The 24152-nt window shown below is 25.2% G+C and overlaps 6 protein-coding genes across 7 annotated transcripts; 3 read left to right on the top strand and 3 right to left on the bottom strand.

The window, feature by feature from the left end:
* Positions 1 to 777: 777 nt before the first annotated feature.
* LOC113548420 (zinc finger CCHC domain-containing protein 7-like) lies at positions 778 to 3055 on the bottom strand. Its single transcript, XM_026949286.1, has 4 exons — positions 2341 to 3055; positions 2061 to 2272; positions 1304 to 1441; positions 778 to 1152 (listed from the first exon to the last, which is right to left on the bottom strand). The coding sequence occupies exons 1-4, from the start codon at positions 3053 to 3055 to the stop codon at positions 802 to 804; spliced, it is 1416 nt and encodes a 471-aa protein (XP_026805087.1). The 3' UTR covers positions 778 to 801.
* A 539-nt stretch (positions 3056 to 3594) lies between these two features.
* Positions 3595 to 4276, top strand: LOC113548421 (bolA-like protein DDB_G0274169). Its single transcript, XM_026949288.1, has 2 exons — positions 3595 to 3970; positions 4030 to 4276. The coding sequence occupies exons 1-2, from the start codon at positions 3788 to 3790 to the stop codon at positions 4171 to 4173; spliced, it is 327 nt and encodes a 108-aa protein (XP_026805089.1). The 5' UTR covers positions 3595 to 3787; the 3' UTR covers positions 4174 to 4276.
* Positions 4277 to 4547: 271 nt separating this feature from the next.
* LOC113548422 (ARL14 effector protein-like) lies at positions 4548 to 5741 on the top strand. Of its 2 annotated transcripts, XM_026949290.1 has the most exons (4): positions 4548 to 4717; positions 4864 to 4952; positions 5028 to 5162; positions 5526 to 5741. In XM_026949290.1, the coding sequence occupies exons 2-4, from the start codon at positions 4945 to 4947 to the stop codon at positions 5593 to 5595; spliced, it is 213 nt and encodes a 70-aa protein (XP_026805091.1). In that variant the 5' UTR covers positions 4548 to 4717; positions 4864 to 4944; the 3' UTR covers positions 5596 to 5741. The 2 variants fall into 2 exon arrangements, with proteins under 2 accessions (XP_026805091.1, XP_026805090.1); XM_026949289.1 differs by having other exon boundaries at positions 4548 to 4952; positions 5526 to 5740.
* A 1709-nt stretch (positions 5742 to 7450) lies between these two features.
* On the bottom strand, positions 7451 to 9166 carry LOC113560261 (programmed cell death protein 7-like). Its single transcript, XM_026966029.1, has 6 exons — positions 8741 to 9166; positions 8530 to 8673; positions 8238 to 8462; positions 8015 to 8183; positions 7726 to 7939; positions 7451 to 7661 (listed from the first exon to the last, which is right to left on the bottom strand). The coding sequence occupies exons 1-6, from the start codon at positions 9164 to 9166 to the stop codon at positions 7526 to 7528; spliced, it is 1314 nt and encodes a 437-aa protein (XP_026821830.1). The 3' UTR covers positions 7451 to 7525.
* A 1862-nt stretch (positions 9167 to 11028) lies between these two features.
* On the top strand, positions 11029 to 14921 carry LOC113560270 (protein prenyltransferase alpha subunit repeat-containing protein 1). The gene is made up of 4 exons (XM_026966038.1): positions 11029 to 11632; positions 11717 to 11874; positions 11984 to 12193; positions 14202 to 14921. Exons 1-4 carry the CDS (start codon positions 11553 to 11555, stop codon positions 14816 to 14818), a joined length of 1065 nt encoding a protein of 354 aa, XP_026821839.1. The 5' UTR covers positions 11029 to 11552; the 3' UTR covers positions 14819 to 14921.
* Positions 14922 to 16387: 1466 nt separating this feature from the next.
* LOC113550693 (sorbitol dehydrogenase-like) lies at positions 16388 to 18249 on the bottom strand. Its single transcript, XM_026952691.1, has 7 exons — positions 18050 to 18249; positions 17935 to 17968; positions 17710 to 17874; positions 17479 to 17638; positions 16901 to 17267; positions 16623 to 16747; positions 16388 to 16541 (listed from the first exon to the last, which is right to left on the bottom strand). Exons 1-7 carry the CDS (start codon positions 18122 to 18124, stop codon positions 16388 to 16390), a joined length of 1080 nt encoding a protein of 359 aa, XP_026808492.1. The 5' UTR covers positions 18125 to 18249.
* Between the last annotated feature and the right edge of the window lie 5903 nt (positions 18250 to 24152).

Here is a 24152-nt window from a genome sequence, read left to right on the forward strand (position 1 = left end):
TATATAAAATGTGAAAATAGATATTACAACTATAATACATCATAATATTATAATATAATAAACAAAAAAAGGGCTCGTCAGATAACAATATAAAAAAATTGCATTACATTTATATATTTATAATAATTGAATCCATTACATTTTATCATGATAAACCACAGATTATTTAAACAATTTTTATTGGACTGTCAATAAAGGTAACTATTAAAAATTAAAATAATTGTCTATGATTCGGATAACAAAAAAAATTTCCAAATACAGTTGCATAAAGACAAGATTAGGATGAAAATTAAAGTAGATGAACAATATTTAACATTGATATCGCTGTTAATTAAGATATACAATATTTTAACAATTAAATATTATCAACATCATATTTCATCTATCTTCTTATTCAAACAAAATACTAAATATTTATGCAATAAACTTTAAAAATAATTAAATAAATAGAGATTTCTATTAGAAGTCCAAACCACTGATATGAGCAATGATGAAAATGTAATATACATTTTAATACATTGACAGATTAAAATGATAAAAGTAATATTAAAATTTCCTTTGGTACATAAAAACCTTTGCAATGCCAAACTGATACCCAAATAATTATGTGACATTAAACAATACTAACAGCACAATGTGAAATTATAGAATTTACACTAGATTATATTAGACTTAATATAATTATATACTAAACAACTGATACTAAATAAAAAAATTCAGTATGTGCTAACACATTAAAAATCTAATCTATTATTTTTAAGTAAATAGTCGTTTGAATTCTCAATTCTCAAATTTTTATATTTAACTGTTAACATTTAATTTTTTTTTCTTGAAAAAATTTCTTTTTGTTAAAGTGCGTTTCAATGTAACATCTTGTATATTAACATCAATATTTATGGATTCATTATCAGAAATTGAAAGATTACTTTGATTTTTGGTTTTTGAATGTCTTATCTTGGATTGTAATCGTTTTGCTTTTTTAGATTTACCAGAATCAACAGATTTTGGACTATTTTTACTTATCTGTTTAACAATGGGAGATAATGTAGATGAAGATTCAGACTTTCTTGTACTAGATTGCCTTGACTCAGTATTTGATTTAGAAGTAGATTGAGCAAATTTGTTACTTTCAGGTTCTGGTGCAGTAGAAATCTAAAACATGACCAAATAAAAGTTTAAAAATGCAGTTAATTTGTTTTATGAGTTCTTTAGTAAATTTTATTAAAACCATTTATAGATTAAAATCTGGTATGTATACTATAAATAGTAATTATTTTATATTATAAAAACTGGTAATACTTACAGTACTATGAAATCGACGCCAGGTTTCTGAACAATAACTTGATTCGTGACCAACATCATTACACATATTACATTTGACTTTAATCATTGATAAACAGATACTACAATTATTTGTAAAATTTTTTTGCCAAGTTCCGCACTGAAACATAATATTGTAATTTAATTAATAAAAATATACTTAGATTGTAGATACTTGAATATAATTTTAACTAATCCCAAATACTAGATACTGATAAGTGTAGGTAAAAGACCCAAGCTTATGAACACTAAATAGTAAAAACGGCTTTAAAAATATTTGTTTATAATAAAAGATAACTGTAATATAAGTTATATATAAGTTAAAACTGTAATAACTTTACTCTAATCACGTTAAAAAAGAACTTCAGCAGCAAACTTAAGTGCAGGGAGCATGATATCACTAGACAATAAACTAACAGATGGTACTCAATTGGGGCAACAGATTAATATTAACTGACCCACCATCCACCACCTACAAAAATTGGCCACTATAAAGGTAAGCTCAATGTGAAAATATACCTATTTGTAAGTAGAAAATAATAATAATTCATTTATTGAAAACCTTTTCAAGATATATATTCAAGTTTTAGTAATTAATAATGTTGGTAATTGTTATAAATAAAGAATGATAATTCTTAAATATATATTAATAAATTAATTATTCTTTCAGTAAGGTTTTGTTAAATACCTACAATAAATGTTATTATACAAAATGTTCTTTAGAATCAAATAAAACTTACCGATAAACATATTTTTTTATTACAACTATGAAAATGATGTCCTTCCACTCCGCACATGATACAAATTGGAGGTTTATATTGATCCTTGCAATTATACCCAGTATGACCGAATTGTCTACAAATATTACATCTCATTCTAGGCGTATTTGAATTAGATTTATATAAATCCATAGGGTCCAAGGACCAGTCGATCGGATTGGAACCATATTTTTCTAAATTTTCAAAATATTAATAAAATTACTAGCTATTAACTTGTTTAAATAAAAGTATTAGAATTTACCTTTAATTTTGTTTAGTACTTCTCTACAGTCATAATTTCGTTTTGACTTTTGAATTTTAGTATAAAACTTTATCATATCTGGAGTCCATGTCTTCGGGCACCTATACCACAAACTATTTTCAGTTGGTTTTCCAATACGATATTGTTTCAAAATTTCACTAGATGTCATTGGCATTGCTCGTTCGTTATTAAAAGAAACAACGTTTAGTGCAACATTATCACTTTTACTAGTTTTAGTATTCATTTTATTTAACCCACTTTTCTCTTTATATTCTTTTAACGCGTCAGTATTCTTAATAGTGTTAATATACTCCTCAATACTTTCATCGTTTAAATTTTTTTTCTTCTTTTTCTTCTTCTTCTTTTTTTTTAAGCTCGTTTCAGCAAATTCGTTATCAATTATGCTACTGATATCTTTAGAAGTTTCTAAATCATCGTCATCCAAAATGATTGTTGGTATAACTCTATTTGTACACACCTCGGATAATTTAATAGGGGTATTGATAACTATGTTGGCTGGATCTTTTTGAAATACGACTATTTCACCATTGGAATTGAACTCTACACCGTACTTAGGATCAATGAATGGTGATTCTGATGTCCCTGAAAAATCGTTATGGTGGATAATATTGTAGATACGAGCTTCGAGTTCTGACCGCGTTTCTGATAATTCACTGGAGCAATCACTGTGCTCGTCAAACAAATCTGAGTCCATTTTCCATTGTTTTTAGACATACAAATATAAATGGTGATCTCACGCTATAACAAAACTATAACGGTAAAAAAAAAACTAGTCACTTTGTGTAGTTGAACGAAATCTGCATCCATTTTACGGTTGAAAACGAATCATAAACGTTAATAATTGTCGAATGAAAATGTATAAAATTCTATGTTAATGTTAAATAAAAACATACATATAATATTTATAAAATTTTAACAAACTAAACAAATTACCGTAACTCTCGCCGTAACTAGAATACTAGACATCTAGACTACACGGTACATATGTTATTATTTGTAGTCTTATGTTATGGTTTCATTTTCATTGTTTTTGATAAAGAGTTTCCATAATAATAATAATATACCCATTACGTTCCAATTATTCGAGGTTATGTTATTCAGGTTAGCCACATCTACATCCCAGACGTCAAGGGGTCAGTTGTTTCCTGATAAGAGTTAAACTGATAAGCGTAATCAATAGGACAGAACATAACCTCAAATTAAAAAAAAAAAAATACTATCATCACAGTTCAATATCTTTTTATCACGATACGAATTTTAAATTTGGGTAACCACAAAGTATTAGACATCGCATTACGTTTAGTAGTAAATTTGTAGATTAATACTTTGGTGAACTCGAGAATATGAACGTTGCGGTATAATTTTTGATGAAAGCAGTTCTCTTGAATATAATTTCCGAATCATTTGAGTTGAGTTTAATAATATTATGATGTCGATGGCATCCAAGTGCGTGGAAAATTGTATTCGTACGAAATTACAAAATCGATTCAATCCAAAAGTGTTGCAACTAATCAACGAGTCGTACATGCACAATGTACCAAAAGACTCAGAAACGCATTTCAAAGTCGTTATTGTATCCGATGAATTCGAGGGCATGCCCTTGATCAAGGTATAGGACTGAAGTATTTAAGTGTATCGCAAAATTGACCAAAAATCCAAATATTACAGAGACACCGTTTGGTAAACACAATATTGACGGACGAGCTCAAGTCCGGTGTACACGCTTTGTCAATAGTGGCCAAATCTCCAAACCAATGGAAAGACGAACCAGTCGAAAGTAGCCCCAATTGCCGAGGTGGTTTTGGGAAGTGAACTTAATAAGTAATAGAATTCGGAGAGATTTACCAGTTACCAAGTGTCATGGATTAAATTTTTATATTACAATAAATTATAATCTTGTTGGTGTTGTACATAATATTATGCATTTACACGTATGGACATTCTGTCAATTAGATTGATAATACTTGAACATAAAGCAAGCGTCAATATTTTCGCTTATATTTATGTAAAAATTATTTATTAAATACCTACTTAATAGATATATTTTATGAGTATTGGTAATATAATATACAAATATTTCTAGCATTAGAGAGCAAGAGATCCTCTATTATACCTATAATAATAATCATTGCGCTTGAGAATCACTTAAATTTCCTTATCACCGATAGTCGAGATCACAAACATATAATACTTATATATAGTCGAGATACTATAGCACGATTAAAAATATACCTTTAAATAGATTTTTCTTTAATCGTGGATTCTATGATTGCTGCTTGATTATGATTTAATGATTATTACCATGAACTATAACGTACATTTCTCTTCTTGATCATTCAAATATTCATATAAATAGGTAATGTATAAAAATACGATAATTGTAATATTGTATTATATGATCCAAGTATCTAACTTATAAAGCAGATCTTCTCGTCGTGTTTTTAATGAAATAACCTAATTTATATCATACCGGGACAGTAAAATTGTGATATTTAAATTTAGTGTCTTGGTGTATTTTGAAAAACAGACAAATTAATTTACGAAAATAAGCTTTATGTAAATAGTGGTTTACATACAATCTAAATGGATAAGTAGGTATCTTTAATTTGTTTTTTATTTATTGATCTGTAAAAATTATGCATTGTATGCTAATATTTACATTTTAGAACTAAAGAAGCTATTGAAAAATTAAGAATTTCAAATCCCAATGATGGAATTTGTGATTGCAATGATGTAAAATGTATAGGGTGCTTTTGGCCCTGTGAATCATGCGCATCAAATAAATGTGGACACCAATGCCGGTTAGTTAATATTAAAACAAAGAAAATTTAAAATGAGGAATTATTTATTTTTAGGTTTATACTTTTAATGGAGAACTCGTGTCACTTATAGCAGTAATACCTCTGATGATTTATATTATTTTATTTCAACTTGTTTGGCAGTGAAATTTCACTACTTTTTAAAATACAATTTTTATTGAAAAACCTGGTACACTTATGCCAGGTTACATAAAATATTGTTTTATTTAATGGACCAATTAGGAGCTATTAAGTCACATTTATTTGCTCACTGTGAATTCAATAAACATATTAGGATTATTCATAAAACCTGAAATTATAAATTATAATATTAAACTTTTTTTTAACATTTAACTTTATTTTCAGTATCAATCGAGAATGGAAGTATGAAGTATGGGAAAGACAAGGAAGAAATAATAAAATTAATTTATCCTAATTATGTAAAGTATAACTAAATAATAGTTTCGTGCTGAATTAGGCATTTTTTAGGCTATCGATAATTAACAGTTTTTATGTTTGATTAATTAAATAAATCTAAGCTTAGTTTGTAATTTTTAAGACTTAATTCTATAGCATTTACATATTTGTAAAGAATATTGTAGATAAAAATCTAAAGCTATATTATATTTTATTATTTTAAGTATTTTAGATTTGAGTTTTGTTTTACTAACATACATTAAATTGTAATCACTTTCTTTTTCTATAAATATTATCATTATATTATTATTTTCATGGCGCTTCAAAATCTTTTAAAATATAACATTAAAACAGAAAAATTTGAATACCATTTAACAAAGTATAACAAAAATATAATTTAAATAATAATAATAAAATTTATATGTAAAATATATATCAATTACAAATAATATTATTATAAATGTTTAAATTTTTTTTACACTACACCCATGAAGTATACAGGGCGATTCTTTTATCATGAACCACTCATTATTTCAAAAAGTATTTATATTTTTGAAAATATTTTTTTACATTATTTCAGGTTGTTTAAAAATATGATTTTTAAACATTTTTTATCCTTACTTTTTTTTTAAGTTTTTACTTTTTTGAATGACAACATAGTTTTAATTTCATATTCCAAAGCAGAACACTTTTCTGAGTATTTTGATACATAAAAATCAAATTTAGGGCGGGTAGTTTATGAGCTATGAATATTAAGTTTTGATATGTAGATTGGAGTGGTACGGTCTTCGCAAAATGTCCCTACTCTGCTTGTCTAAACTTTAAATACATATCTCATAAAATATTGCCCTAAATTCGATTTGTATGTATCAAAATACTCAAAAAATTATTCTGCTTTGGAATATGAAATTAAAACTATGTTGTCATTCAAAAAAGTAAAAACTTAAAAAATATTTAAAAATATAATTTTTTTATCAACTTGAAACTATGTAAGAAAATGTTTTCGAAAACATGAATAATTTTTGAAATAATGAGTGGTCCATAACAAAAGAATCAACCCGTATATCACTGTTTCATTGACAATTTCAATTTAATTCATTTTGAATCTGTACATTTTAAAATGATCATAACTTACTAAAAAAATAACAATATCAATAAAAAGCTGCGTGGGGCCCTGGATAATAAACTTATCTTTAAATTTTATAATAGGTCAATTCACTCTAATATCAAAACTAACAGCACAATATTGAAACTGGTTAACAAAAATTTACTAAGTCGCACGTTTGTAAGACTGAGACAACACATGCGAGTTCTACGTCCTCTTAATAATATTTATATGTGTTTAAACGAGCAATGAATTTGTTGTCTCTTGTAGCATATGTAATTTTAAAGGAATATGTACAGGAATATTTCATCATTGATTATAAAATAACTTCTTACTTTTTTCAGGGAAAAATTTTATAAGAAATGGTTTATAACAATATTGCTTATAAGACTTTAGAGTATATTAAGGTATTTAGTTTTATTTCATAAAGCCTAAGATTATGTTCATGAACAAAAATAATGTTTTTATGTTTTATTCTGAAATACTAGCTGCTAGATATTACCAAATAGAGTATCAAATAATATCATTTTTATTAATTTAAATTTTCATTTTCCAATATTTTATAACTAATAAATTACTTTTTAATAATAAAAAAATAAGTAATTATTTTATAATATAAAAGTGTTTAAGGTACACTTACATATTTCAAAAATCAGTAATTTAATACAATTGTTTAAGGAAAAACAATGGATTTTTTTACAAATAACCCCCGTATACAATAATCTAGGCTATAATTTAAAATATTATAAAATGTTTAAAAAAAACAATATAAAGCATTACAGATAATTATATATTTTTTTTTTATTTTTAAGTGTGCATTATTTATTAAAATTTTAAATTAGTATTACAATACATTAACATTATTGGAATATTTAGCCCAATCATTATTACAAGGTTCTAATGGTAAAATCCAACCCAAAGGAATACTGCTAGATGCTGACACTTCCTTTTCATCAACAACATATTTATCCCAGCCTCTCCTATAATGAATAAAGTAAATTATTTTAATATTTAATGCTAAATAGTAAGAAATATTAATAATACCGTATTTCAAGGAATGTATAATTATCAACGCCCATTTCATGAGATCTAAAACTTGGCCCAAAAAGAATATGATCCCATTCTGCTAACTTTTCTTGAATTTCAATTTCTCGTTTTTCATGTTTTTTTGCTTCGGCTTCAGTAAGCATATTTTTTAATCCTTCTTCTTCTTTATTGTAGTCTGCTAATTTTTGCTGCCAAAGTATCTTTAATTTATCTATAGAAAATACATATTACATATAATTAAACATAAATAATGTATATAAATTTAATTATTCATTTTATAATATACTTAAGGAATTTTCTAAAAGTGGATTTTTTCTTTTGTTAACACAGTTTTGAAGTCTACATTTTCTCAATTTTTCCAAATTATCTAACAATGATAACTGATTTTTAGCATCTTCAATTTTTCCCCGAACCCCTTTCAAGACAACGTTGGCTTCAGTTTTAGTTTTGTTAACCTAGAATAAAATGTATTAATTACAAATAATAAACTAAGTATTAAAAAATATTACTCTTTCTTCTTTTAATATATTTTCTTTTAAGGCACTTTGCCAAGCATCAATCTTTCTGTTTATTTCTAGGATTTCATCTTTTTTTTGGGATTTAATTAGTTTCAGATTAGCTTTAAGTCTCTTTAATCTATCCCTTTTTTTCTTTCTTTTTGCTAATCGAAATTTCAATTCAGATAATGATTCAGCATCAAAATGTAATGTTGTTATTATAGTATCTATTTGTTTCTGCAAAAGAAAGTACATGGAAATTAATTTTAGTTTCATTAATTACCATTATTTATAAATTATTCACTTTATCCAAGATTAAATCGGAACAAGCTTTTTTCCATTCAGCTTCTGTCATAGTTGATACATTCTGTTCCATATTTTTTTTATTTTTATTCATATTTTCTAATAATTGTTTACATTCTTTTACAATATTGCTGATTTGGTTAATCTAAAAAACATAAAATAAAATAATTAGTAAATATCAAACAAATATAATATATATTTTTGGAATTTACCTCAATTAAATTTGTTGATTTTACATTCTTTATAGTAATATCTTTTTCTTTGCTGGCTAACCACTTTTCAATCCAAATAGTAGTTTCGTCTTTCAAAGGTTTTGGTATAGGACACAAATATTGGAGAATATATTCTTCATCAATATTATCAGGAAGAGATGAAAATGAATTGCTTATATTTTGATTAGATGGTACGTATTGTTCTTGATAGTATTGATTACTAATATCAACACCATAAGGCATATAATAGTTTTGTGCTGGTTTATTACATGGTGATAGAGGTGGGTGAATAAAAGGTATATTATGTATATTATACATTGGTTGAATGGGCTGAGGTGGCATAAAAGGAGGCGGAGGACGTGTTAACCAAAAACTATTAGTATTTGCCTCGGAATACATATTACTCTGATTATTTTGATCAGACATTTCAAGATATTAGAAAAAAAAATTTGAATAATAGTTTTAGTTAAAGAAAAAAAATGTTAGTGTTTTAAATGTATAAAAAAAGTTAAATTATAGAAATTAATTAATTAATTTCTTTTTCAGCCTCAGCTAAAAACTTTTGAGCGTTTATATAATCAGGTTCTTCTTTAAGCTCTTCACAATCAGCTACAACACTTTTCAAATCTTCAAATGCGGCTTTTAATCTTCTTTGAGTATCAGGTATCATCATCTGTGACTCTCTTAGTACTTCTTCTTGTTTTTTAAATGTACTTTCATCAATTCCTGTAAAGAAGTTATATACATAAACATTTAGTCAGAAAAACCAATACATATTACATAAAAAAAGTATATCACTATGATAATTTTTTTACATCTGACTTGATTTGTAAAACCTAACCACTATAGTTGATTATTTATAACTCAAACCTTGACATTAAAGGCAATAAAAGTATGGAAGATTTGTTTGTTATATAGTTATTTAGAAAAAAAATCAACAATAAATTGAATAAACAAAAACAATTAACCTTAAACCAATTCTTTAAAAGTAATACATGTAGCTAGGTATATAAATGTAAATTTGAATTTTTTCTTTCTGACAAAAAATCCCCACTAGAGAAATCTGCAATTATAATTTTTTTAAATTGTCTAATCCAGTGCGCACCACTGCGCCTGAGGTTGCTAATAATTTTACACCAAATGAAAAAATAGATTATATATTATACACTTTAACACTTACATAATGTTGGTAAGAGGGGGGGTCGTAAATCAAAAATATGCAAATTAAACTAAATATTTTTCAAGCCAAAAATATATAAAATAATTTTTTCTATACAGTCTACAATCAAAATAAAAATAACATTCTAATCATATGCAAAAGTTATATAATATAACTAATGGTTTTAGTAAAACATATCACATGAAAAATATCTTTATTTAAAAAGTTAAGAAAATATGAGTAAAAACAATAATTTTTAAAATAAAGGTTGAGAAATATTTTGAATAAATTATTGAAGCAAAAATATCAGAATTAAAAAAAAGAAATATGATCATTTAATTTATTTCAGTCAAAGTTATTATAAGAATTAAACAGTTATCTAATACGAGTCATATAGTTATGCCTATTTGAATGAACAACTGGAATATCAATTTTTAATTTAAATATCCTTTTAATTTTATCAATATTAATGGGAAAATAGATAAATTAAATAAATAGGTACTTAACAACCAACTAATTGTTGAAATGTAACCCCAAATATTTAGGATCTACCTTTAGTTTTCCACTATTAAAACAAAATTTCTTAAATTAATACCATTTATCTAATTAAGTCAGAAATAGTGTTAAATCAAGAATGCACACTGAATGAACAACACCAAAGAAAATAATTAAATGTTATTCTTACTGCAATTTTAAACTTGATTATAGACTGAAAAATAAAAATAACGAGTTATACTAGGTTAGTAAGTCAATAATATGTACATTGAACTTACCAGCCTCTTTCAATTTCTGAACCTTTTCCTGTTGTTGTTCAGTTTCTTGTATATACATAAGTTTCTCTTTTGTTAATCTTTTCACTACTCCAGTTTTGATCTTTAGAGTCTTAATACGAGGATCAGCCATTACTATCCTTTCTGTTAAGATATAAAATATACGCGGGAGTAGTTACCTTTGAAGTGCACAATGCTACTTATTGTTAAATCAACGCAAAAAACTATACAATTGAGCGTCTACTGTACAAGAAAATGATAATCGTGACTTATAATAACTCCAAAATAGAAATTAATTATCGTATAATATTGACTATTTACAGCAATCACTGACTTTCGAATTTTTATAACAATAATTATAACCTAAAAACTTAACGTAATTTATAAATTAAATCCCGTACAAGCTATAAAACGGATATTCTAGCTGCTGCAGGGGCAGCGATGTGTAGCGATACACAGTAATATAGCATTGTTGAACGTGTTAACCATGATTATTATCAAGTACTAAAGTTAAAAGTATTTTAGTATTTTTTTGGCATTTTATTATTTTCACTTTTTTTTTTATCATAGCCGCCTGTGCCCACTGCCCAGTGTTAACTGTTAACAAACTGAACGTCAAAAGTGATTTATTAAATTGATATCAAAAAGGCGTATAAAAAATAGTCGTGCATATTGCAATAAATATTAAATAATAAATTGATGTCTCAAAATCTAAATATCTTTTGGGTCTTTTATTCTGTCCTCTACGTTATTTCGCTATTGTTGTAGTGTCATTAATCATTACCCTTTACATTCAACTGCATGTTTAAAATGTATTATTCATAAACCTACATTATTACATTAATTATTATTGCGATTATAACTCAACATATTATTTAAAATTATGGATGTAGATGATAATTTCCCAGCAGCTAAGCGCATCATTACTGAAATTCAAAATATAGTAAATAATGATTCTAAGCTGTGAGTATAAACCAATTCAATATTTGAGTTGTAGGAACATTTTGAAAAATCGTCATAGTTTCACTAACAATAATAATATTTTAGGAAAGAATTTGATCTAGTCATCCAACCAGAAAGTCAAAATAAATCTCCAGTGATATATGTAGACCATTGTTTAGGTCTAGAGTCGTGGTGTGTACGTCATGTATATGAATATGTCTACCAAAGACTTATTTCAGTAAGAAAACGATTAAAAAGACAAGGTAGCCCTTTTGTTACTCAAAAATTAATAAATAAACTTATTGCTTAATGTTGATAATTTCAAATTTGTATGTGATTTCTAAATGTATGTACCTATTATATTTTATTTAGTATCCAATGAAACAATACCATTGCTTACATCTGCTCTCTTATTAAATCCAGAAGTCTTGACTTTTTGGAATATGAGACGAGAGTTAATTCTTGATGGATACCTGAAACCAGATGATGAATTACAATTTTCAGCTGTTGTTTTGACATTTAAGCCAAAATGTGCTGAAATATTCACTTACAGAAGATGGATATTTTTTAATGTTTTAAAAGGTAAATCAACACGTACATAGATACCTATTATTTATTGGATATAAATATATTTCTTTAAACTCTTCCTGTTGATATTCAATTACAGTAAAATATAACTAATAAAAGTACAAGTATTAAATTTAATAATTTACAAAATTATGTTATGTAAAAAGTTAAATTTTGTTTTAATCAAATTTGAGTATTAGTATCATAATATACATATAGTCAATAAATAAGCATTTACTATACAATATTAAATTACAAATTACAATGAATAAGTTAATTTGTCTTATTATAAATGACAATCAAAAATTAAAAAATTGTCCATCATTGAATTATTTATTTATTAGTGTAAATATCTATGTAGAGCTAAATCACAGTTTATAATATAATTTTTAAAATATAACATAATATAAATACAAAACATAATGTAAAATAATTTTTATAATCATAAAAAGCATATTGAAAATTATAGGCTAATTAGGTACAATCGATTATAATTAAAATAAAAAAATACTATAATATTTATAAATGCTGATTAAATGTAAATTATAAGTTAAAAAAAAACATTCACTTGAAGGATACAAAACTTAAAAAAATTAAAAAATCAATACCTTTTAATTAATCCATTAAACGTTACATTTAAAATACTATCAATGGGATTATTATAACCATAAAAAGTACTGTTGGCTGAATTTGATAATATAGAATAACGATACGATGGGTATTGAGGGAAATAAAAAATGTACCGACTGCTGTATTTGATGACAGGATATCTAGTTATTTACAAGTTTGAACATAAACTTATATCTAAAGGCAAGAAATTTCAAAAATACTAGTTTGGATGTTTGTTACATGTGTATAGTGTATCTTCAAGAAAAGGTTTGGAAGTACATTTTGCTGTCTTATATAGTAATTACCAAATGTGGTATATATTTTAATACTTAATTTTTATAGAACAAGTTTGTTATTTCATTACAATCGCAATACCTAAATACATACCAAATAAAAATATTTATCCATTTTTTTTCTTATATTAACTAGATACTATGTATAAATATACGTTTGTACTCTTATAAGTACATCAAACCTAACTTAAGAATAGGTATTTTATAATAAACCTAAAAAGTCTTTAGCAGTATCAAAAATATTTTATTTATTCAAAATGTAATTTACAATTATCTATTATTTATTGAATTGTGAAAAATAACCATAATAGAAAATATTTTTTGATGGAACTATTAAAGAAAACCTTTGTTCTATTCCTAGGATATATAAATATAGTAAAATATATACTTGTTGTTGAGAGCTTTACTTAAACAAATTAATTTATGTATATTATTATTGGTAGTTGGTGTCCTTTTTTGTGAATATTTTGAATTGTTGGTACATATTTTATTATTTTAGAATGTAAAAATACCTATTTCATGGATTTATTTATAATAATTATATTTTATTTTAATAAAATTCACAGCCCCAGGATGAAAGATGACATATAAAAACTCACCTTGAAACTAATGCATTTTACACTGCTCAGAATTTAAAATAGATAAATAAATTTCTAATAAAATGTTTAAAAAATGAAAATACTTGAAAATTTTACCTAAAAAACTATTTAATTTAAATTATTATATTTAAAAATAAAACACATTTATAACTTTCATAGCTATCATAATGTTGAAAAATATGTTGAACATGCAATAAACTTTTATCCTTGTTTATTACATTGTTTAATTTGCATTAGGAATTATTTATAATACATAAATACTTAGTCAATGTAATAGGTTACTATGATTATATCCTTTTGTTTTTTTTTTGTGTTAATATGTAATCAATTTGGTAACAAATAATGTATATCGACTATCTAATCTTACCTAGTCCTTCACATTGTCAATAAAATGTACATTTTAAAACTAGATAATAGAATCTTAGAATGTGTAACTAAATTTAAAATTTTATCATAACTATACAAATAGTATTTTATCTTGGAAAAAATATTTATTAATTTTTTTTAAATTTATATTTATAGATTTTAGCTCTAATCATATTATACTCAATGAGTTAACAATAGGATTAACAGCTGCTGCTGGCTATCCAAGTAATTACAATGCATGGAATCATTGTTTTTGGTTTATTCAAAAATCACTTGAACAAGAAAACTTTTCTTTAATTTCTCATCAATGGGAAAAAACTAAAATTTGGTGCAGTGAACATGTATCTGACCATAGTTGTATGCAATACAGACAACGATTACTTAAATGTTTAGTTGGCGATAAAAGGTGCTTACAGCATTTGGAATGTTGTACATCCAAATCACTCATGCGGTTTTTTAACTCTGATGAAAGACATAAACTTATGAGGCCATCAGAAGATTATTTTGATGAAGCTATTGGTGTTGCTTTAGATGAATTATATTTTAATGAAGATCTGATTGTGATGTATCAAAGTCATGAATCTCTATGGAATCACCGAAGATTTTTATGTTATTTATTAGTAAATATTTATAATATCGATTGTATTAAAGAAGCATTAATGAATAATGAAAGGAGAGTTTCTACTAAATTATTAAAAAGTAATGAGTTATATGTTAAAAAACATGTTTTATGGCTTCAAACAGCATTATGCATTCCTATAAAATTACTTTAATTTTAATAATTATCATAAATCTATTGTGTTGATAAAATAATTTCATTAGATACTTGTTAAAATGTAAAAATCAAAAATGAAGAAAATGTGACAAATAATGAGTGAGATTTTAATTTTAAAGCTAATATTATAGTTTGTAATTATTTATTTAGTTATGTTAATATTTATTTTTAATTGTTGTAATAATTATTTATTTATGTTTTATTTCTGGTGCCAATGAGTTAGTTGTACAAATTAAAAACCATCATTCTTGATATTGCTTATTTAACTGTAACTAGTTAAATTGTAATAATATCTTTGTCTATGATACTATATATTTTACATTATGTTGAAAATAAATTAAGTGGTAAAACTAGAAAAAACCTCCTATTCTTAAATATATCATAAATTAAAAATTTAATAATATTTTCATAAATTGCAATTATTCTTAAAGCTTTTAATGATTTAATAATTTATATCAAGTTTACTTGTCCTACAACTTGTAATTATTAAATGTTGATTCATACATTTTCATACAAAAGTTAAACACTGTTGGAAAAATGTTGTACACATTAAAATGTATGGAGCTGAAATAAAATATTATTTATTTATTTTATGATAGCAGAAATTTTAACTAGTTACTATTTTTATCTCAACGATTATGATTTGGTAAGACATCAGGACATGGTGTGTGTGTGTGTGTTGCTAAAATTTACAGGTGATTACTCAATCAGAAACTAGCAACAGAACCAGTAGTGTCATTAGGCAACTGGTGCATACCCCTATTATTTATTTTTAATTTTAAAGTTAAATATATCGGTGATCATTTTACATACAACATAGATATTTCTTATAGTCTTGTTTTATTTTCTACATACCTATCAATCTAATGATGTAGTATTAAGCTTAAAATAAATTAATTTTCACCTTTATGTCCAATTGTGAACAATTTAACTTCTGATAATCACCCGATTGACCAATACGCATGGAAAACAAAATATGACAAAATTAATTTGTTACACGTTTGATATTAATAGATACAGATAATGTATCAATTTTTTGAATCCTATTAACTAATAAATACAATTTATATTTTGTTTAGTTATATAACATATTTAATGATAATAATATGTTGTAAATACTTAACATTTTGAAATTGAAAGATTAAATTGTAAGTGGACTGGTCAGATTCATGTTGTTAACATAGTTTTTATACTAACATCACTATTCATTATTCATTATTCTGTGCTAACATCTTTATTTATGAGTGTTATTGATCGTGTTTATAAAGTACCCACTTATCAAATAATATTGTTCAATAATTTATACTGCAATGGGTTAAATATTTTCAAATTATTTTGCATAGTTTACATTATAGACATTTAAAAATTTAATAGAAAACAAATCCATTAATAGTAAAAAATATTGTGAATTAATAAAATAGAATATAATTGCATCATAAAATAAACAGTATACTCAACCTCAATCAAATTAAACATTTAAAAATATATAAATATTTTTCTATATGTATTCTAACTACAGAGCAATAAAGGTTTAATATTCAACAGTTACTAGTATATCAAAAATATCCTAATTACAGTGTATCATAACTTTAATTGCATTACCAACACCAGTTTCAGCTGTTTTAAAAGCTTCCAATGATTCTTCAATTTTAAAATTATGAGTGATTAATGGCTTCATGTTTATTTGTCCTGTGGCTATTAAAGCCAATGCATCTTGGTAACTAAAAGAAAATTAGAGTCATTAATAAACAATATAAATTTGAACTAATTTATTAATTTGTCTATGTCTATTGATAATTTACTCATTGGCATAGCGAAAAACTCCTCTGATGTCTACTTCTCGAGATAATGCATTGAATAATGGCAATTGAACATTGCTTGATGCCCCCATGCCAACAATTGTTAATACTCCTCCAGATTTTGTTAACTAAAATATAATAATGTGTTTATTAAATGTATAACATATTAATTAATTATATAAATGTATGCGGCTTAATACATAATGTTTATATTTACAGAGATTTTATTATTGGTATATTCAGCTTAAAACAAATAAATAATATTATATTTTAATGTATACCTCCATTCCCATTTTAATTGTTTGTTGAAAACCACTACAGTCGATAGTAACATCTGGAAGTTCGTCATCAATTTCATTTCTTACATTTTCTATTGCTTGCTCGTCTGAATCTCCTCTATTTATTCTGATTGCTTTGTAAGCACCCATTTCTTTGGCTACATTTAATCGAAATTCTGTCAGATCTGTTATATAAATTTTTGTAGCTCCCATAGCTTTTGCGGTGACTAATGTAACTAAACCAATTGGTCCAGCTCCTAAAATTAATACTGTAGAACCAACTTTAACACCTCCTCTTTTACAAGCATGAACTCCAACAGAAAGTGGTTCTAATAGAGCACCTTCTTCTAAAGATATATGGTCAGGTAATCTAAAAAAAAAGATTTATAATTTATAAGAATAAAAAATAATTGATAAATTTTAATTATAAATACAAGTGTACAATTAAGTATTAATCAAACCAATAGTATGTATGACAATAACAATAATTTATTAGTTATTAACTTATGTACTATAAATTATGAATTAAAAAATAAATATTCAACAAAACAATATTTATTATTTGAATGAGAAAATCTTACTTATAACAAAAATCAGCAGCATGGACATAATAACGAGTCAAATTTCCATCTATAGGTGGTGTAGCACAAAATTTCATTTCGGGACATAAATTGTATGAACCTATCTTGCAAAACTGGCACATACGACATGATACACCTGGTTCAATTGCCACTCTATCACCTATAATGAAGACATACCACATACATTAATGTTATAAAATTCTTATTATTTATTTATTAATTAATACTAACCGACTTTGAGGTTTTTAACACCTTCTCCAAGCTTCTCTACAACTCCACTGGCTTCATGGCCAATAACCATTGGTTCTTTAACAATATAGTGACCTATAGCTCCATGTACTAAATAGTGAACATCTGAACCACATATTCCAACACGGTGAATCTTCAATAATACTTCTACAAAATTAATTAACAATTAAATATTTAATAGCAAATTATTTTAGATTAAATTGTTACCATTATGTCCAGGTTTTGGTATTGGCCGTTGTTCCTAACAAAAAAAAAGTTAAAATCAATCAATTATACAAAAAATTGTATATACCTAATAGAATTAATAATTTATTATACTAACAAGTCGTAAATCTCTAACGCCATAGAGTACTGACGTCAAATTATCCTTCTCGTTGTTTATTCTTGCATTAGCCATGTTAACTAAAAAAAAATTTTAAAATAAAAGATAGTTTTTGAACAAATTAAAAACCAATCCGTAACAACTAATTAATTCAAGTTTTGTTTAAGAAATGTAGCAGCGCTGTTGGGTATACTTATGTTTATATGATAAATCAAGGTTAAAACGATTAAGATTTTGTTTAGAATCATGTACTTCTTAAGTCCTAAGATAGTGATTATCTGTACTTTGTACTTTGTAGGTTATCGTTCAGGTTAGTTCAGATAAATTAAATGATTTAAACTCCGTTAATTTTCACAGAACAACTATTGTTACAATTTATTACAAAAAATTAATTATTTTTATGAAAGATCCTACTTTTTATTAAAAATCATCCATTGATTTTTATACTAGGCACAGTAGACACTTCTTTTTGTTATGCAATACTTATTGGTTATTAATTTTATTATTACTAGTGGCATAACTTGTTTAACATTTTTGGTATTGCAATTTTTTTCATGTGATCATGAATATTTATATATGCATATACCTCTTTCTACCACTGATCTTAAACGTGGAAGGGGGTTCATTTTCCTTTTACATTTTTTCAAAAAAAAAAAAAGAAGAATTAAAACTGTAAATAAATAATTATATTCAACAGGTGTTATTAATTTGTTTTATTTTTAAATATAATTTTTGGGATTCGCAGAGGAATTATTGTTGATCCATCAATGTGACTAAATTACTTCTTCCGTATTGATTATTTTTTTCTCAATTTGTATAGTAGCAAGATTACTTAATCGTTCTTGACCCATTGTGGTCCTCAGATAAGTTTTAAGTCTTTTTAAATATGAAAATGATATTTAAAAGGTGGCAATTATTGTGGGTTATAAGAAGTTATAAGAAATATACAAATAATTGATTAAGAGAATTTAATACTCTCAGTAATAAAATAATATATATAATACAGTGTATAGAGGGAGCGTCATAGGCTTTAAAACTTGAAAATTGTTGGTGTTGAAAGACGATATTTTCGTAAAAATTACGTAATACCTCAATTACGCCACTGATTATTACTATTAATTTTTGGTGTTTATTCTGAAGAAAACTGAAATTATAATATAGTAAAAAAATTGCCCCTGAAAATAAAATAGGATTTCGTTTAAATTAGTATTTGATATTTAAATCAAATCACTATGTATGTATAAACTACTTAATTATAGTATATACACTGTACAGTGTGTTTAAAATGTATGCAAATTTAAATTATTAATTATTATTATTTATTTTCGCATAATTTTATAAGCTATAATACACATTTTTATAGATTAGTCTTTAAAATGTATTTCCCTTTGTTTTTTTAAAAAAAATAGAGCCTAGATATAAAATTTTGATTTTTAAACAGCAGTTTTGAATTTTATAGTATAGCATATGCTGATATGCATTTAAAAACAATATAGAATCCTAGTTGCTATGATCGTTGTGATAATCTTATTTTATGGATTTAGAATATTAGTATTCAATTTCGTAAACATTATGGTAGAATTAATATGATAGCCTGACAGCCTGTAACTATGTAAAACATATTATAGAACAACATGATACAGTGGCGCTCGTCTCTATTAATGCGTCTAGACGTCTAGTATTCGCTATTTATTTTATAATTTAAAAAAGGTACCTATATTATTCACTAGTTAATTAATTATTAGAAGGACAAATTGACTGCAATCGTTATAGAGATTAACAGGGTGGGTCCTAAAGGACTTCTGTTGCTATAACATCATTTAATTTAAATTTGTACGCCATAGTATTCGATGACTATAGTGTTATAAATCGATCTTTAATCTAGAAGTGGCGTGATCATCATTTATGCATAATGATTATAACATAAATAGAAAGGTGACACAGCTTCCAGAGTTTAGTCTCAAATCTCAATTTGTAAACGAGTAGTACTTATATTTATAAAATCGATTTTAGCTTATATTCGCTTTATTATTTATTTACGTTAAATTTCAATCTTACAAGTGCTTATAACCGCACGGTTTATTCCAATTTTATCGAAGATTGAAATAATTAAAATTTACGATATAACGTTTCCATACCTTTTAAAAACCAAATGAGTATTTTCTTATGAATTTATTATGGATATTAATATGTATAAAATTTATACTAATCGGTATCATATTAAGGGAGGACAAATCCTCTATCTCCCTTTCAATTTTTTACGTCAAATTATATTGGTAGTATACATAAATTGATATATTGTCATTATTATACTCAAACACTCAGTTTTAACCGGAGTTTTAACGTAATGTAAGCCATGAGGATTATCACCCCCATAACTCACAAATCCAACTAAAACGAAATAAATTATAACACAAAATAAAAAAAATCAATAAGGAAATATGTAGTGCTAGTCAAAAAAAAAAAAGAAAATAATCACTATAATGAATGATACCACGAATAAGATTATAATATTACCAATGTAAAAGGATATCAGCGCACTTTTGTTTTTCCTATCTGAACCACGTACAACATTGCAAATTTACATCCAGCGGAAACAATCTTTTGTTGCTATAACTTTAAGATTAGTATAAACTATTATTAAAACATTATCTGTGCTTAAACATTAGATTTCTTACGATATTTAAATTGAAAATATTTAATATACCTACTAATAGATGTTCATAGTAAAAAGACTATTTAACAGATAATTATATTAAATTTATATTTCATTAAGGTTAATTAACTCAAAAATAAAAGCTCATGCCTTACAATGTGGATTAGTTCTCAGAAAAAAATTTAAAATTTGCACACGGTTCAGAGTTATTTAAACAAAAATGTTAAAAATACTGCCTACTGCCTAGGTAAGTCTGGTGGTGTACTGACATTGATACAACATGGTACAGATATAGTTAATTTGCTTTATAATTATATTAGTTTTTTAAGGTAAAATTTGTGTAATTTGGAATACGAAAATCAAGACTTAGGTAAATACTACTTACGCAATATTTCATACGTTTTTCGTCTACTTTTGTATTATTTTTATAAGTTATAACCTATAATACTATTCAACTATTGTAGTATTTGTAGTCTATTTGACAATAATATCTAAATTATTATTCTATTTATACTGCAATTAGTGTGATTAAATAATTTATTATTTAATATTTCAATATTTGTATGATAATATTTAAATTTTAAATAGTTGAATTGTATTTTTTCTCAGTAAATATTTTTTTAAATGATAAAATACAGTTAAAAATTGTATAATGACGGTTGTATAAATACCTAACGCTTATGCATATGTTAAGAACACTGATATTTATTTAATATATAGATGGGCACCTTTAGTATATCTTTTTAGATTTATTTAGTATTTTTATTGTTTTATTTTACTTGTATTTACATACGTTTATCGTTTATCCATAATACGACAACATATGATAATTAATACAGATCGTTTACAAAAGGGCTTACGTAATAATTACGTTTCTTTAAACATTTTTTTTTTATTTATCTACTAATAAGTGTAGTTAATTATATTTATCTTCTAGAATTTTAGATTAAAGACATTATATACAATTTATTTTACGTACAGATATAAGATAATATAGAAAATATTATACTAAATATTAATATTTTAAATGTTAATACCAATGCATGAAACCATTTTCAAAACAATCAGTCAATTTTACAGATTGTTAATAGATTTCAGAAACCTTAGAAACTGGGATATGTTTTGATTTTAATTGTTTGTTCTGTTTTTCTCCCTTAAGTTTATTATAATTATCTATATATGTATTGACATATTGTACATGGCTATATCTATTTATATGCATTATTTGGGTAAAGTGCGAATTGCGTATAGGTAACGTTTCATAAATGTCATTATATCAACCCAAAATCCAATCCTCAAGACCTGATACTCCTAAAAAGTTCTTGGGGCTAATATGATAATATATTTCATATGCATATATATACATATAATAGTGGTGGTCAGTCAAACGAGGTGAGGGGAGTAAGGGGAATATATCCCACATGACAAAATCATTTGACCGCCACTGATATATATATATAATAATATAACCTTATGGTCATTACTCATTTACGCAAAAATAAAAACGTGGGATTTTTCTGACCACACATTTGCGCAAAATTTGTCTACCTAATTTGCCAGTAATTTTACATGAAAATTATAATGAATTAAATATATTTTTATTTTTTAACATTACCAAACCCTTTAAAATAAATTGCAGGTATTAAAAATTTTCACTACAAGTGCTTCCAACAAATCACGATAGCTCCATATACTATATGTGTTTATGTCTCCAATCACACACTTCATACTGATCTCGCTATCCTTCTTGGTTCTTGTCTCCAAAGTTGCCAATAATCTTTATAAAAGATTCAATGGTCGTCTCCAAAGCAGTCACCGCAATCCACTCGTGAAGGAATTATAGCTACCCCTTACATTCCTTATGATTCTGAGACACGTTTAAAACGTAAGTAGTATCGGTACCTATTAACTAACTAAAAACCAACACACCCATGCCAAAATACCATTATTGGAATAGGTCTCTTCATTAAAAAAATATACTAAATCCACTAAATACCACCAACACTTACACTTATTGTTAAATATTTTATAAATAGTTTCCTCAATAAAAAAATAATTGTTAAAAAAATACAAATTTAACTAAAACCATTAATAATCACGAATCCTTTCACACTCACTTCAATTGTTGAATTATTCCATAAATCGCATCCTAATATTTTTAAATTCTTAGAAAATTTAAAAAATAAGTTTAAATAGATGATTAGTATAAACTATCAAAAGTAACTATTTTTATTGTATTAACAATATCCTCACCATCTGAAAAAATCACAAGTTAAAAAAAAACTTTAAAGCAATAGATAATTATAAAAATTAAAATTAACACGTTATAAGTATGTAAAAATAACTTTAATAAAGATTAGGTTGTCTTGAAAAAAAGAATGATTGATCATAGGTATACGAATTAATTGAAATAAAAATGTATATTTTATAACAATTAAGATCTATATATAATATATATATATATATATTACATTTTATTTGGTAAGTATTATTGTACTAACAATGTTCAAAATATGCAGCTACTTTATTTATTTCATAATAATCATTATTTATAAATAAAATGTATGATAAAATAAAGGTTTATTATTTTTTTTTTTTAATGTAGGTACCTATATTATATGTATTCTTATACCTAATAGATTATGATGATGCATTGTATTTATTGCACTAAATCCTAAAATAATAAAAATAATTGTTAAAAATGCTTGGATAGGTCGAATATAAACATATCATAGGTACCTACGCCTTTTATCGTAAAATATAACATAATATACATTATACAATGTCAAACTTTTTATTTAATATCATTAAATTGCAAAATAAATTTATATTTTACTTAGATTATTCAACACACACCATAAAAACGCAGAGTCTGAACACTAATTAAAATATTATATTACGTTAAAACGTAGTACGTACCTACGTACAGAACTACAGCCTGGTTTAACGAACAACGATAGTTTGATGATTTTGATCTAACGCTAATGAATACGCAACGTCACAGAAAAAAGAAACACCACGAACACGGTGTTGAAATTAGAATTAAATTAAATAGGTATTACTAATTACTAATAATTAATGGATATCACCTTTCGGTCATTAATATATTGTTCGCCATCGGCAGTTATCCCGATTAGATGAACGAGTAAATTAGTAAGCTAGTAAACAATTACAACTAATACAAGTATACCCACAATAACTGGTGTGCGCATATTGTAATCTACACAGCATACATACAGGCCTGCGCACTTTGTACTTGATAACAATTGTCAATATTGTATTAATATTATTTAAAAAAATGTTAATCAATAATCAGCAAAGTACCCAAATGTACCCTTTTAAAACAGTTATAAGAATTCAATATTATTTATCACCAAATTATAACTAGGTATTTCAGGATAACGTTTACCACTACTACCGTGTGTTTTTATCATGCTATTGCAGGGA

Source organism: Rhopalosiphum maidis, chromosome 4 (assembly GCF_003676215.2).
Source record: "Rhopalosiphum maidis isolate BTI-1 chromosome 4, ASM367621v3, whole genome shotgun sequence".
NCBI lineage: Eukaryota > Metazoa > Arthropoda > Insecta > Hemiptera > Aphididae > Rhopalosiphum > Rhopalosiphum maidis.

What these genes read in the sequence shown, in the direction of transcription:
- LOC113548422 (XM_026949290.1), top strand. An exon ending in AAATGTGGACACCAATGCCG is followed by an intron (nt 5,163 to 5,525) that starts GTTAGTTAATAT and finishes CTTTATTTTCAG; the next exon opens with TATCAATCGAGAATGGAAGT.
- LOC113560261 (XM_026966029.1), bottom strand. Translation starts at nt 9,166, where the DNA reads ATGTCTGATCAAAATAATCAGAGTAATATGTATTCCGAGGCAAATACT. An exon ending in AATCAACAAATTTAATTGAG is followed by an intron (nt 8,674 to 8,740) that starts GTAAATTCCAAA and finishes TATGTTTTTTAG; the next exon opens with ATTAACCAAATCAGCAATAT. An exon ending in ACTTTTAGAAAATTCCTTAA is followed by an intron (nt 7,940 to 8,014) that starts GTATATTATAAA and finishes TATTTTCTATAG; the next exon opens with ATAAATTAAAGATACTTTGG.
- LOC113550693 (XM_026952691.1), bottom strand. Translation starts at nt 18,124, where the DNA reads ATGGCTAATGCAAGAATAAACAACGAGAAGGATAATTTGACGTCAGTA. An exon ending in GCGTTAGAGATTTACGACTT is followed by an intron (nt 17,969 to 18,049) that starts GTTAGTATAATA and finishes TTTTTTTGTTAG; the next exon opens with GAACAACGGCCAATACCAAA. An exon ending in GTTTTTCGCTATGCCAATGA is followed by an intron (nt 16,542 to 16,622) that starts GTAAATTATCAA and finishes ATTTTCTTTTAG; the next exon opens with TTACCAAGATGCATTGGCTT.
- LOC113548420 (XM_026949286.1), bottom strand. Translation starts at nt 3,055, where the DNA reads ATGGACTCAGATTTGTTTGACGAGCACAGTGATTGCTCCAGTGAATTA. An exon ending in ATAAAAAAATATGTTTATCG is followed by an intron (nt 1,442 to 2,060) that starts GTAAGTTTTATT and finishes ATTATGTTTCAG; the next exon opens with TGCGGAACTTGGCAAAAAAA. An exon ending in GGCGTCGATTTCATAGTACT is followed by an intron (nt 1,153 to 1,303) that starts GTAAGTATTACC and finishes GTCATGTTTTAG; the next exon opens with ATTTCTACTGCACCAGAACC.
- LOC113548421 (XM_026949288.1), top strand. Translation starts at nt 3,788, where the DNA reads ATGATGTCGATGGCATCCAAGTGCGTGGAAAATTGTATTCGTACGAAA. An exon ending in AGGGCATGCCCTTGATCAAG is followed by an intron (nt 3,971 to 4,029) that starts GTATAGGACTGA and finishes CAAATATTACAG; the next exon opens with AGACACCGTTTGGTAAACAC.
- LOC113560270 (XM_026966038.1), top strand. Translation starts at nt 11,553, where the DNA reads ATGGATGTAGATGATAATTTCCCAGCAGCTAAGCGCATCATTACTGAA. An exon ending in GTAAATAATGATTCTAAGCT is followed by an intron (nt 11,633 to 11,716) that starts GTGAGTATAAAC and finishes ATAATATTTTAG; the next exon opens with GAAAGAATTTGATCTAGTCA. An exon ending in ATTTTTTAATGTTTTAAAAG is followed by an intron (nt 12,194 to 14,201) that starts GTAAATCAACAC and finishes TTATATTTATAG; the next exon opens with ATTTTAGCTCTAATCATATT.